Below are 13,309 nucleotides of genomic sequence, written 5' to 3'. Positions count from 1 at the left end.
TTAATCCCCTTACAGCCCCTGTGTCAGCGGTGTTGGATTTTCTGGCATCACTCTTCAGACAGGGTTCCGCTGCCTCCACTATAAAAGTTCAATTGGCAGTGATCTCTAATTATCATGTTGCCTATGAGCCTTCCCTCATGGGTCATAAGCTGTGTAAAGCCTTTCTGAATGGAGCCTGGTTACTTCGCCCCCAGTTTCACAACCCGTTTTACCATGGGACTTAAATATGGTGCTCGGAGCTTTAACGTCTCCTCCCTTTGAGCTAGCAGCCACCTGCGGATTAAAATCCATGTGGACTTTGACTTTGAAGTCCATGGATATAGCACAGTCTTCCCCTTCTGCGGTTCCCTTTATGGATCTCATTAAGGAACTGCAGTTGCCTTTGTGGCAGGAAAGTTTTGCTACGACCCAGGATGTCAGTTGTGACACGTAATTTGCTGCTCCACAGCCATCTGGGGACTCTAGGTCGGCAGGCTGAGCCACTTAGGGGAGGGGTGACCCCTGTCCTGGACATAGATTCATAGATTAGTACTAAGCTAACTGCCCTTGCGAGCCATTTTAAGCTTAGCCAATTATCCCTTGTGAGACTCAAACCCTGCACCTTGTGTTTGCAAGGCAAACACCTTAACCATTAGGCCACCCTCCCAGGTGGACCAGCCTTACAACTGATGGAGAAGGCTTTCACTGCTGCTGGCGATACTGGACCGTCTATCCCTCCACCCTCCTCTGGTACACTGGTTTCACAAGTCGCACCGAGCAGACACCAGGTGCAAGGGCCTCAGAACATATTCCCAGAGGAAACCCCTTTTCCGCTGTCTTCCCCAACTTCTCCTGCTGAGGAAGTTCACCGGAAATGTTTGTGTAAGAGGAAGCACATGGACTCCATAGAGGAGTCCCTCACTGAAGACATAGATTTTGATGAGAGGGAAGGATCCCCACGGTCACCCTCTGAGATATCCTTTGGTGATATCCTCGAAATCCTGAAACAGAGAGGTGACTGGCAGTCCTCTAATCCGACCTCTGAGGAATCTGTGTTCCTGCAGGCTTTTTGTGCCCGGCCCCCTACCTCCTGGGTTACTCCACCTGCCGATGAAGTTGTCTGGCTTATCGTGCAGCTTTCTTGGAAGGCTCCTGACACCGTCAAAGCTATTCCCCAGAGGCCAGATAGGATTTTGTCCCCTCCTGCTACGGATCCCCATTGGTCCAAAGGTCTTCCTGTGGATGCTTTGGTGGTGGCTGCCGCAACAAAAAAGGATCTGGCAGAAGAAGAAAGCCAGACTGTCCATCCACCTAACAAAAAGTCCCGTGCCCTGGAGAGGATTGGGAAGCGCACCTTTGCATCAGCGACCTTTACTGTCAGGTCCCTGAATTATATTGCATGCTTTACCAGGCTTCAAAGGGATCTGATTTCTGAGCTCTCAATCCCTGGCTGTTGTCATGTCTGATGAGGTCCGTGACAAAATGGCCTCTCAGCTGGCCACCGTTGAATGTCTAACTCCTCTATGCGACTCATATCTGATGCATCAGGAGGAGCAGCTAGAGCAGAGGGTTCAGGTGCGGTCTTGAGACGACACGCCTGGATGCGCTTGTGCAATTTCGCAGAACCCTTTAAGGCTTCCTTTCTTAACACTCCCATTGAAGCCTCCTCATTGTTTGGACTCAAAGTTAAAAGCACACTGGCCAGATGTGAGCAGGACGGTAAGACCTTTTCTGCCATAGGTGTCCATTATTCTTCCCCTCAACATGCTTTTTCCCAAAACCAAAAGAGTGGGAAGATATGGTTCAAGAAGTCTCAGGGTCCTTTCCGTGACACACAGGCCGAGTTCTCCTCAAGAGTTAGAGGGGGAAACTCACAGGGAAGGCTCTCCTTTCGGGGCAGAGGGGGTCCGTGTAACCAGGGTTCCAGGGACTCTTTCCCTGGCCAACCCTACCAGCACTCCTGAAGAGCGGCCCAACTCCTTTCCTCTGGAGGTGGTTGGGGGTTGTTTCTCCTTGTACCCTTCTACATGGCTAACGATCACCACCGATTCTTGGGTACAAAGGATTATAACCAGAGGTTTTCATATCCCCTTCAATATTTCTCCTGTCCCTTCAAAAAACCTTCCCGATGTTCCACCCAGTCAAAGGGAAGAAGCAGCACTAGAGATAGAAAAGCTGCTAAGAAAGAGAGTCATTCAAATAGTCCCTCTAGACCAGATAGGATCCGAATTCTACTCGACTATTTTTGGTGCCAAAGAAAACCGGGGACTGGAGACCATTTTTGGATCTTAGTGTATTGAACAAGTTTGTGAGAGTACAAAAATTCCAGATGGTCACAATACAGTCTATCCTCCCGCTTTTGGAAAAAGACGATTGGATGTGCTCGATAGATCTTCAAGATGCGTACTACCACGTAAAAGTGGGCAGGCCATCAAGAAGATTTCTTTGCTTCTGTGCGGGAGCCAGTCACTACCAGTTCAGATTACTGCCCTTCGGACTCTCTACAGCCCCCAGAGTGTTCACAAAGGGCATGGCAGTCATCACAGCTCACTTGCGACTTCAAGGATTCCAGGTGTTTCCATATCTAGATGACTGGCTCATTTCCACCCCCACCAGACATCTACTGGAAGAAGCCCTAGCATACTCTCTCCTCGCTGCACAAAGGCTAGGTATAACCATAAACTGGCAAAAATCCAATCTCACCCCATGTCAGTCAACAGAATTCATAGGGATTATCTTGGACACAAAGAACAGCAGAGCTGCCATTGCAGAGCACAGAATTTTAAGGATAAAGCAACAACTGATTCCATTCCTTTCAAGAAATCCACTGCTCACTCGGTTCTACAGCTGTTGGGTTCCATGGCAGCCTCCATCCCCATTGTCCCCTGACCAGGTTTCTACAATGGCTACTGCTCACCCAATGGTATCCCTTTCAGCATCCTCTTTCAGCCATGATTTGAGTAACCGACAGGTGCAGACAGGATTTAAATTGATGGATGACACACAATCTGTCACAATGGTATTGCCCCTTCTCCCTCCAGCAACCCAAGGCCGCAGTGACCACGGACACCTCCCTGATGGGGTGGGGGGGGCTATGTCAGGGACAGACAGTCCAAGGCACTTGGTCCAAACTGGAGGCCCATCTGCATATAAATGTTCTAGAGCTGAGGGTGGTGCTTCTGGCGTTGCAAGCATTCCATCCCCTGCTGCCATCTGGGACAATTGCAATTCAATCAGACAACATGGCGGTGGTCTGGTACATCAGCAAGCAAGGTAGAACCAAATCTTACCCCCTTTGTCGAGAGGCCATGAGGGTATGGCAATGGGCGATGGCTACCAGTCGTTTTCTTCTAGCAATGCACATTCCCGGGAGTTCCAATGTGATAGCAGACAGACTCAGCAGGTGCATTCTTCAGCATCACGAGTGGCCCCTGAATCCCTTGATAGCGGCGGATATCTTCTACCGCTGGGGCCATCCTTGCCGCAACCTCTTTGCATCCTCGATCAACTACAAATGCAGCAAATCCTTCGCCCTGGTTCCCCCTCCGGGACATTCACCCAGGGACGGTCTAGTCCACGATTGGCCCTCGCGTCTTCTTTACACATTCCCAGCCTTTCCCCTCATTCCCCAGTTTCTGAAGAAAGCCCGTCGGTTGAAGAACAAGGTGATCCTTGTAGCACCACATTGACCTTGACAGATTTGGTCCCCCTTCCTTTGGCCTCACCTACTAGATCGACCATGGAGTCTCCATCCAATCCCAGAGTTGATCTCACATGCACAGAACCTGATTCATCCCAGCTTGAACAGTCTGAAGCTCACAGCTTGGATACTTCAATTCCCTTGATTGCCAGGCAGAATGATCTTTCTTTACCAGTACGTGACATTCTCATTGCATCTCATAAATCTTCCACTAGAATTACTTGTTTGAGCAAGTGGAAAAGATTTACCTGTTGGCTGAAAGATAAACATGTAGATCCCTTCTCAGCACCAGTGTCGATAATACTAGACTATCTGGCCGACCTTTTCCAGTCGGGTCTATCTGCCTCTACCATTAGAGTTCATTTGGCTGCAATTTCTAATTTCCATGAGGATGTCCAATATTCCTCTCTTATGTCTCACAAATTGTGCAAGACCTTCATAAAAGGTGTGAATCATCTGAGGCCACCTTTTAGAGAACCTATTCAGCCATGAGATTCATTATTAGTTTTACAAGCTCTGACAATGCCACCCTTTGAACCTGCTTCTTCTTGTGACCTCAAGCATTTGTCATGGAAAACCTTGATTTTGGTTGCCATTACATCTGCCAGATGTATTTCTGAGCTTCAAGCTTTATGTATCAAGAGTCCATAGTTGATTTTTCATAGAGACAGAGTGTCTCTGAGAACTAATCCATCATTTCTGCCAAAAGTGATCTCTGAAATGTCCAGTAATCAAACCATTGAATTGCCAGTTTTCTTTCCAAATCATTCAAACAGAGGAGAGTATTGCCTACATACCCTAGATAGCCACAGGCAAATCCATTTTTACTTAAACAGGACTAAACCCTTTCGTAAATCTGACAAGTTAATTTTGGTCTTTTCTGGACCTAGATTAGGATCTGCTGTTGCTAAGGTCACATTAGCTAGATGGTTGAAGGACTGTGTGACCTTCATTTATACACAACGTAATATCTCATTGCCTACTACCATGAAAGCTCATTCAACAAGGTCGGTGGCAACTTTTGCTGCCTTCCATGCCAGAGCTTCTTTACATGACATCTGTGCAGCTGCAACTTGGGCTACACCTCATACCTTCATCAGTCATTATAAATTGGATTTGGCCTCCAGGGGAAGAGCATCTTTCGGTTCTATGGTGCTCAGGAATGTCCTTCCATGAGAGCCTCCCAGGAATAGAGGTAGCTGGGGACTCTGTCCCATGCATAAGGAATGAACGAGGATTAACAATATCAGATAAAGAAGTTATGTCTTACCATAACGTTCAATCTGTATTGCTGATCCTCGTTCAGTCATTATGACCCTCCCTCCTTCCATCTCCTGTTTCTTCTAGTGGATCTCACCATCCGGTTCTCTTAAGTTATTTGACCAGAGGTAGCCTCTACCTTCTTTTGACTTGCAAACTCAATCTGAGGTAACAGGGAGAGGGGGATTATGGGTAAGAGTTTAGCTCGAGAGTTTGAAGCTGACGCGAGCTTGGAAAATGGCCAGCTCGGTCGGAACCCATACCCATATGTAATGACTGAATGAGGATCAACAATACAGATGGAACGTTATGGTAAGACATAACTTCTATTTTGATACCCTGGAGTTTCCTGGTCAGGAACCTCTGTGGTCTTCTGCTGCTGCATGTGCTTGGCAAGGTACATGCCAAATGGGGCATTGTACCCAATAATAGGTCTGATAAGGAAGGAGTACAGAGATGTTATGACCTCCTTGTTCCTAGATGAAATGCCCTTATTTATGAGGTGGGCCATGTAGAAAGCCTTCCATACAACAGAGGCAACATGATGATCAAAAGTCAGGTTGCTATTAGCCTGTGTGCCCAAGTCCTGATTGCGTGCTTAGTACACTGTTATTAATGTGATAATTAGTGGGGATGCCATTTTCTCCAAAGTGGATAATGATGCATTTCTTGACATTCAGTTTGAGGCCATGCTTCTGGCACCATTCATTAGTTTGGGTAAGGCCCTCTTGGAGAATGTTCACATCACTAGGGGAATTTAAGACAGCGCCCAGCTTGCAGTCATCTGCAAACTTGGTCAGCCACAGACCACTGGTTTTGGCTTGCACCTTAGAAAAGTATATCCCAAACAGTAGAGGCCCCAAGACCAATCCTTGGGGTACACTGCTGGTTGCAGGTCTACTACTAGAGGTCGTTTCCCCTATTTTGACTGAGTGGGTTCTATCAGTGAGCCATTTAGCTACACATCTGGTAACATACGGGTTTATACCTAGTTGGGAGACTTTATCTATTATGCCTGAGTGGGGAGTAGTGTCGAAGGCTTTGGCTAGGACAAGATAGGTGGTGTGCACTGTTTTCCCCTCATCCATGGCTTTGGTGACTGTTTTGAAGAAGTAGACCAAGTTTAAAAGGCATGATCTCCCTTTGACAAAACCAAACTGTGAGGGGTCAAGTGTTTGGAGGTTGCCATTGTCCTTGTTTGTAAGGTCCATGATAATGCATTCCATGGCCTTGCAGATCAGGCTAGTTAGGGTGATAGGCCTATAATTGCTTGTGTCAGTAGATGCTCCACCTTTGTGTAGAGGGATGACAGTGGCTGTCCTCCATTCAGCTGGGATGAAGCCGATGCTCAGGCTTTGGTTGAATAGGGTGTCTGATGGAGCTGAGAGCTTATGTCTGAGTTAATGTAGGATACAGCCAGGGATGTCATTGGGTCCCATGGACACTGTATTATTTCCCTTTGAGAGGGCATTAAAGATCTGCTCCATGGTGATGATGGGAGGGGAGCAGGTGCTGGGGATGTCCTGATTTACTGATGGGGGGATGGGGGTGAAATTTTCACTGAAACTGTCTGCCAGCAGGTTGGCTATATCTATGGCATTTGTGTATGTGGTGTTATTGACCACCATTTCAGAGCAGATTTGGGTGTTACCTTTGAGACTGCAGACATATGTGAAGAAGGCCTTGTGATTGTCCTTAGTGGATGTGGCCATTTTGGACTTGAAGTTAGCCTTAAGAAATTCACCAGTGACCTTATTTGCTTGTTCAGACAAAGGAGAGATTGTTTCCAACTTGGCACCTGCTCCTTCTTGGTCTTGGACAGCAATTTGTTCCTTTTATTTAGAGTTTATTGTTGAGGTCCAACAGACAAGTTTACTCTTCCTTGAGGAAGATGATTTGGTCCTGTCAGGTATTGCTGAGTCCGTACAGCTATGTAGGTACTGATATAGTTTTTTGGTGTAGGCTTGGATATTAATGCTAGCTCCAACTGAAGGAACAATGGCTGTGAAGCTACTTATACCTGCTCTGAGGAGATTGTAGTCAGCTTTGGAAAAGTGTTTTTGTTTGACCCTGACAAAGGGGGGGGGTGGCAGGACAGATGGGGACTTCAAAAGTGATTGCTTTACGGCTGGATCTTACCAAGGAGGATGACACTGTAGGGGTGCTACAGTGGCTACTCATGTTGGTTAGGACCAGGTCCAGGCATTTTTCACCTCTCATAGGGGTGTTGACCAGTTGATCCAGTGCATTGGCATTGACAAAGTCGAGGAATCTCTGGGCATTCATGTTTGGGCTAAAATAAGTCTTCCACTCTGTGGTTGGGTAGTTAGTCACATAGGATCACGGCAGAGGGTTGAATTTTGATGAATTCAAGCAAGTCCAGATAGGTGGAGTGGGCATCTTGCATCATGGCTGGGGGGTCTGTAACTAGCAGTGATTTGAATAGGTGTTTTGTCAACAGTTAACTGCGCTTGGAGTGTCTCCTGTGTGCCATACCGTTTGGCCAGCCTGGAGGTGTGTATGTCTTTGATAAATATTGAAACTCCACCTTCTTTGGTTTTGTAACTCTCTGTTTGGGGTCTGAAAATATGGTAGGATGAATAAACTGGTAAGGCTGGGGTGCTTCCTACAGCTTTAAACCAGGTTTGAGTGACGGCACAAATGTCAAGCATCTTCCAGGGCAAGGAATGCTTGCAATGAGTGCAGTTTCATGCTACGACTCCTAGCATTTAGCAGCATGACCTTTAAATTTCTTTTGAAGAATTTTTCATGTTAGTAATTTTGTGTTCATGATTTTGCTTAAAAGGGCACTATGAGGGAGGCAAGAGCCTTTGCCAGGAGCCTGAAGCCCAGGGGAGACAGATGAGGGCTATCTCTGGCAAAGCATTGTGGTCTGTCAGTCATGTCTTCCCAGGCTGTCAGTTACTAGATCCCCTTGAACTGACACCAGAAACTTAGCCAATTGTTAAAGTTAATCATTTCCTGTTTGCATTGAGGCATCATTCTGGGTGATGTTAGGATGCTGCTTAAGCATACCTGCCTGAGACGCATATTCAGTGAGCTCAATCATGTCTGTCTTCATATTGTCCAGAGAGGTATGTTGCAAGTCATTCACACCAAAATGGACTATGACTAAGTTATAACAGTACCTGTTGTTAAGAGACTTAAGTGCATAAGTGATATGGCAGATTCTAGCACCTGACAAACAACTTACCATTACTTTCTCCTTGTCTAGTTTGGTGAGGGGCACATCTGTGTGTCTCACATTAGAGTCTGCTCTGACTAGTATGTTGGGTTTGTGGCTGGGTCTTAGAGATTGTAAGACATAGACATGTACTATGTGTGATGCCTAGTGCTGTGGGTTGTGATGTGCATATGTGTTTTTGCTTTGGAGGTCTCTTTTGTTTAGGTATGTTTTTGTTGAGAACCTCTGCATATGTAGGAGTGTGTTGTACAGATCTGGGTGGTGTTAGAGGTGTGGTGTTAGTAGTGTTTGTGCAGACAGCCTACTCAGTGCCAGATGTACTGGCTTATGACTGATGTAGCAAGGATTCTAGGTTCTTAATGTAATTGCATCTTTCACATATTGTGTTACTAAGTGGTAGTAGTACAGGGTTGTCTGTGCACATAAGGCAGTTGCTACACTGTCTCAGTATGCCCGTATCAACCAGACTACCAGAAGAAACCACAGGAAATTGTCTGTCTATGGTTAGAATATATGGAAGAGAGGTCAGGGATAGCAGACTGGATACTATCTGAGGAGAGTACCTGTAGGTGTGAGTAGGGCTGGATAAAAGCAATACAGTAGCTGCAGGTGAGGGCCTCGCTTACACAGGAGTTCTGGTAAGGGGAAAAAAATGCAACTGAGATACCTCGCAAAGGGTTAAAACAGTACAGTGGTGGTGCGTGATAGGCAAACAAGCACAAACCCATGCAAATGCTGGGTTTAAATGCCCCAAAAATGAAAGTAAAATAGAAACACTGGAATTGACCAATCAACCCTTGTCCCTGAGCTCTTAGCTCAACACCCTATTCCAGACTAGGTCCAACTACTTCATTTACTTCCACTAAGTGCAGGCAGGCCCCAACCAACACAAGATGGCATAGCAAGAAATGCAGGAATCCTGCAAACATCTGGATACAGCAAAACCTATAACCTGACTATGCTAAAGATATTTAAACTCTGTTTAGGTCTATTTAACACAGGAGAACAGATGCACACTTAAATATAACAGCAATATTTATAATATTTTATGCAATTATAATAGCAGCAAACAAGAGCAGTCTTGATTTAAACAAATTAACCAATTAACCAATAAAAAAAACTCAAAACTGAGCCCTGTTCCAGCAGTCTTCAGTCAGGCAAGTTCTAACTGCACACTCCTGCCACTAGAGTGCAGAGGAACCTTCTCAAAAAGATGGACTGGATTAGTGCTCAAACAGCACTAGATTCAGCAGATCTGAATCTAGTCTGTGCTACAGCAAAGGCACACCAATTTCAGAAAGAAACAGTTCAAATAGGCAGGTACAATAAGCCTTCAACCAGCAATGCCCAGCTCAGAAGGGTAGAATCTACCCTTTCCTCTCACAAGAGTATAGACCACAAACATTCTTAATGTAAAATAACTGGCCTAAAGCCCAAGTGCTTAAACCAGAACTAAGACACTTTTAGAATAACAGACGCTAAGCCTTCAACCAGCAATTTCCAACTTAGAAGGATGTAAGCTACCTGTCCTGTCACAAGAGTGTAGACCACATACCTTCTTAATGTAAAACAACTGGCTTGAAGTCCAAGTGCTTAAACCAAAAGGCTTAGAATAACAGTTACTTTTTAATCAGGCTACTAGCAAGTAGTAATAAATGCAGCAGAATAAATGCAATTAGTACTTTTAAGAACAAGCAAAAAAAGCAAAATAATAAAAAAGGAAGAAACACAAATACAGTAAAAGCAGATGAATAAAGTGCATTTTTTTAGGTTAAGTGGGAAGGGATGAAACAAGAAAATTCAAGTTTGAAAAACTAAGGGGGTGGGCCTTCCCACATGATCTCTCTCTCTCTCCTCAGTAGAATGAGCTGATGAGATGAGACTGGGAGGAGTGTCCAAAATGAGATTTATAGTGGGGGGGGGGACTCAAAAGCCACCAAATTTAACAACACAACAAGGACTGGGTGGGTGGTAGAGGAGAGTATACAGTCAGAGATTATAGTCAGAACGATGCAGACCACACAAACACTTTCAGCAAAATACAGATATTTCTAAATAAGGGAGCAGTGCTGTTTCTCAGCTCCCCCCACTAATTACCTGATGCTATTCACAGTTTGCAAAGGATTTCTTTGGTAACTTTTTTTAATTGACCCTAGCCAAGAACTCTTAAAACTGCAACAGAACAGAAAATTTAAAATGAAACAAATGTAATACTAGAATAAGATACAAAACAGAAGTGATAAAACCTTAAGTAAATAGCTTCAAATCAAAATTAAACGCAGTCAGTGCAGTCAGATATGAATGATTTTCAGAGCAATGCAGACCACACAAACACATCATGTCTATAGGCATTTTTTTATTTATGTACTATATTCACTATCACACTTCAGTGCCCAAAATATTGCAAGACCATTCCTGCTTAGAATGCCTGTCAATGCATGGCTCCAGCATTTATAAGCATGAGATACTAATCCTGGTTATACCACCAAGGCTACCTTGCCTATGTGTAACCCCGTCTCCTTCCCTGGGATTGGTTGTTGTGTCTTTTCGTCTTTTCCCGGTTAGGGGTCGCTACAGCGGAACTCCAGTCCGCTAATGATTGGCAGAAGATTTTTACGCACTGAGTTGCCAGCCCTGACGCACAACCTTAAACGAAGGTACGCCCTTTCACGAATGTCTCCACACAGCAGACGCTTTAGCTGAGAATCGAATGGGACAACATCTTGCTGCAAGGTGACAACGCTACCGCAGCACCACTGAGCTAGTAAAATTGCCTTTCCTAGTCCCCAAGTCAGCTCCTCAAGTGTTGAGAAAAAGGAAAATTCTTAGCTTTTACTAAAAAATGCATAGTTGCTTTTGCCTTTCTGATAAGATTTTAAAATAGGAATGCTGAATTTGCAGTTGTTGTCTGATCTCAAATAATTGAATTAGAAAAAATAACAGCTCCTGTCTGATATTTACACTGAACCTGTGTACATTATACTGACATGATATATATAGAAAACATCTTTCCCCAGTATGTTTTATGCATTTAGTATTTTGTGTCATTTTGCACGTGACTAAAATTATCTCATTCATATCTAATTATATTTCAAAGTAAAGTTGTAACCTATTGCATTGTTTGTGACATTTAGGTGTCTATCCCATAATTGTAGCAACCTTTGGTCAGGAAAATGATGGAAACCATGAAACAGAACTCTTTCCAGACCTGCCTGGTGCAAAGTTTCTCGTAAACAACTACAATGTAACATCAATGGAAAGAAATCAAAAAACAGATGAAGATATCCTTAGAATTCTGAAGTTATCTTTGGATTATGCAGATAGAATCCTTGTAAACTGTAGGAATTTCAGAAAGAAACCCAGAGTATTTAACTAATGCTCTTGACAATTTAAAAATTAGCACACCTCTCAATTGTCAATGAATTTGCATAATGTCCTTTATTTTGCTTCATATGTTTGCCGTTTTCCTCATAAAATATTTGATTGTATGGTAAATCAGTAAGAATAATAGTCAGTCATTAATGCAAGACATTAGTTTCATTCTTGATATTGTTCAGATAATCATGTTGATGTAAAACATATTGTTCTTTTAATTTTTAAGTGAATTAGAATAATGTATAGAATTTGTCCTTCATTTTGGGCCCCCCCTCAAATCTTTGGCTTTGTTCAGAATTTTTAAGCAAATAAGTTAGTTGAGAGGTATGTATGATTGTAACCAGATCATCTTTCTGCTGTCAGATTAGAATTTCTTAGAATTGTGTCATTCACTATCTTAGCTTTCAGATAGAGATATAATAGTATTTGTATGTACTTTATCCTTCGTAAAAAAGACAGATACAGTACTGAAGTTTGAAACTGTCATTTGCTTTTAGTGTAGCATTCAGAATCACCTGAAAAATAGACATAAATATTCATAATAATTTCAATTGCGGTAAGCACAGAGTTGCTACATATACAAATGTTTGACATGCTTTAGTTTTGCATCAAGAGTATGTTAGTAAGTTAATGTTTTTGTTAATAGAAGGTATGGTTTGTTTTTGAATACAAACATTTTTAATTTAGCTTAATTTTTCAGAAGTAAAACTAATTGTATAACAAAGTAGTAAAAAACAGTCTTTACTGAATTATGCATCACTTTATAATATTTTCATGGGTCTTCACTGACATCATGTAAGTTTGCAATACAGATTTTTTAACCTGATAAGGAATGCATTGAGCAGTTCCAAGGTAAAGCACAAAGAACCTTGTAGTGACTTTCAAATAAAGAAAAAATTAGCATGCAGGGATTCCAGAAATCCTTAATAAGCAGTTCCATCTACTACATAATTTTACTGGGATTTTAAAATGTAGATTGGATAAGATCAGAATAAGAAGGGCGGTTTGTAACTGTGGTGTTACAGGTGCAGGACCACCTGATTACTAAGCCCTATTCTTATTCTGATCCTGTCTCATCTATATTTTAAAATCCAGATGAAGTCATACATTTCAATAAAGCAGTTCTGCTGTTGTACCAACACCATTACTAAGTCCACGCCTTATGTAGTAAAATAGAATAGGTATCATAAAATCCTAACAGTTTGTATCTTGTTTACTATTCTCAAGTAACAGTTTGGATAAAATATTCAGGTGCTCATCTGCTGTTTTAATAGTAAAATGTTATTGTGATTTTATACATAAACTGTAAAATAATGCTGAATGTTCTACAAATGTATTATTTTCATATACTGTAAATACTTCATAGTGTTCTTTACCTGGTGATTACCTGATATATATATATTTATATCACTGTTCTACAGGGAAGATCTACAACAGCTTGAGTACCAAACACTTCAAGACAGATTCCTCAGTGCCAGATACTTAGTGCCTTGTAGACAATGTGGCCAGTTGTTCTCATTCAAACTCCAGTATTAGTTTGGCCAACAGCCACCAGTCACACCTGTTCACATCTCAGGGAAGGAAGTGTTTGTGGGACCATTGTGATGCAGATCAGGGAAGGTGGGCTTTATGTTTAAAGAAGGGGAAGGAGAGTTTAACTTTAGGGAGAGATCAGCAGTTTAGGTTTGGGGAAAGGAAGAGGACTTTAGGTTTAGGAAATAATCGGAATTTTAGGTTTGGTGAGTAAGCATGGACTTTAGGGTTAGGGAATGGGTGTAAGAGTTTGGGAT

At 43.0% G+C, this 13,309-nt stretch overlaps 1 protein-coding gene across 1 annotated transcript in view; it reads left to right on the top strand.

The window, feature by feature from the left end:
• LOC122798642 overlaps positions 1-12,840 on the top strand; it is a 409,392-nt gene extending 396,552 nt beyond the window's left edge. The window contains exon 4 of the mRNA XM_044067728.1: positions 11,279-12,840. Coding sequence (XP_043923663.1) covers positions 11,279-11,520 — 242 coding nt within the window. The 3' untranslated portion in view covers positions 11,521-12,840. The remainder of the gene's footprint in view (positions 1-11,278) is intronic.
• The last annotated feature ends 469 nt before the right edge of the window (positions 12,841-13,309 follow it).

Source organism: Protopterus annectens, chromosome 3.part1, assembly GCF_019279795.1.
Source record: "Protopterus annectens isolate FY-2018-M chromosome 3.part1, PAN1.0, whole genome shotgun sequence".
Taxonomy (NCBI): Eukaryota; Metazoa; Chordata; order Ceratodontiformes; family Protopteridae; genus Protopterus; species Protopterus annectens.
This window is presented reverse-complemented; position numbering and strand designations above follow the sequence as displayed.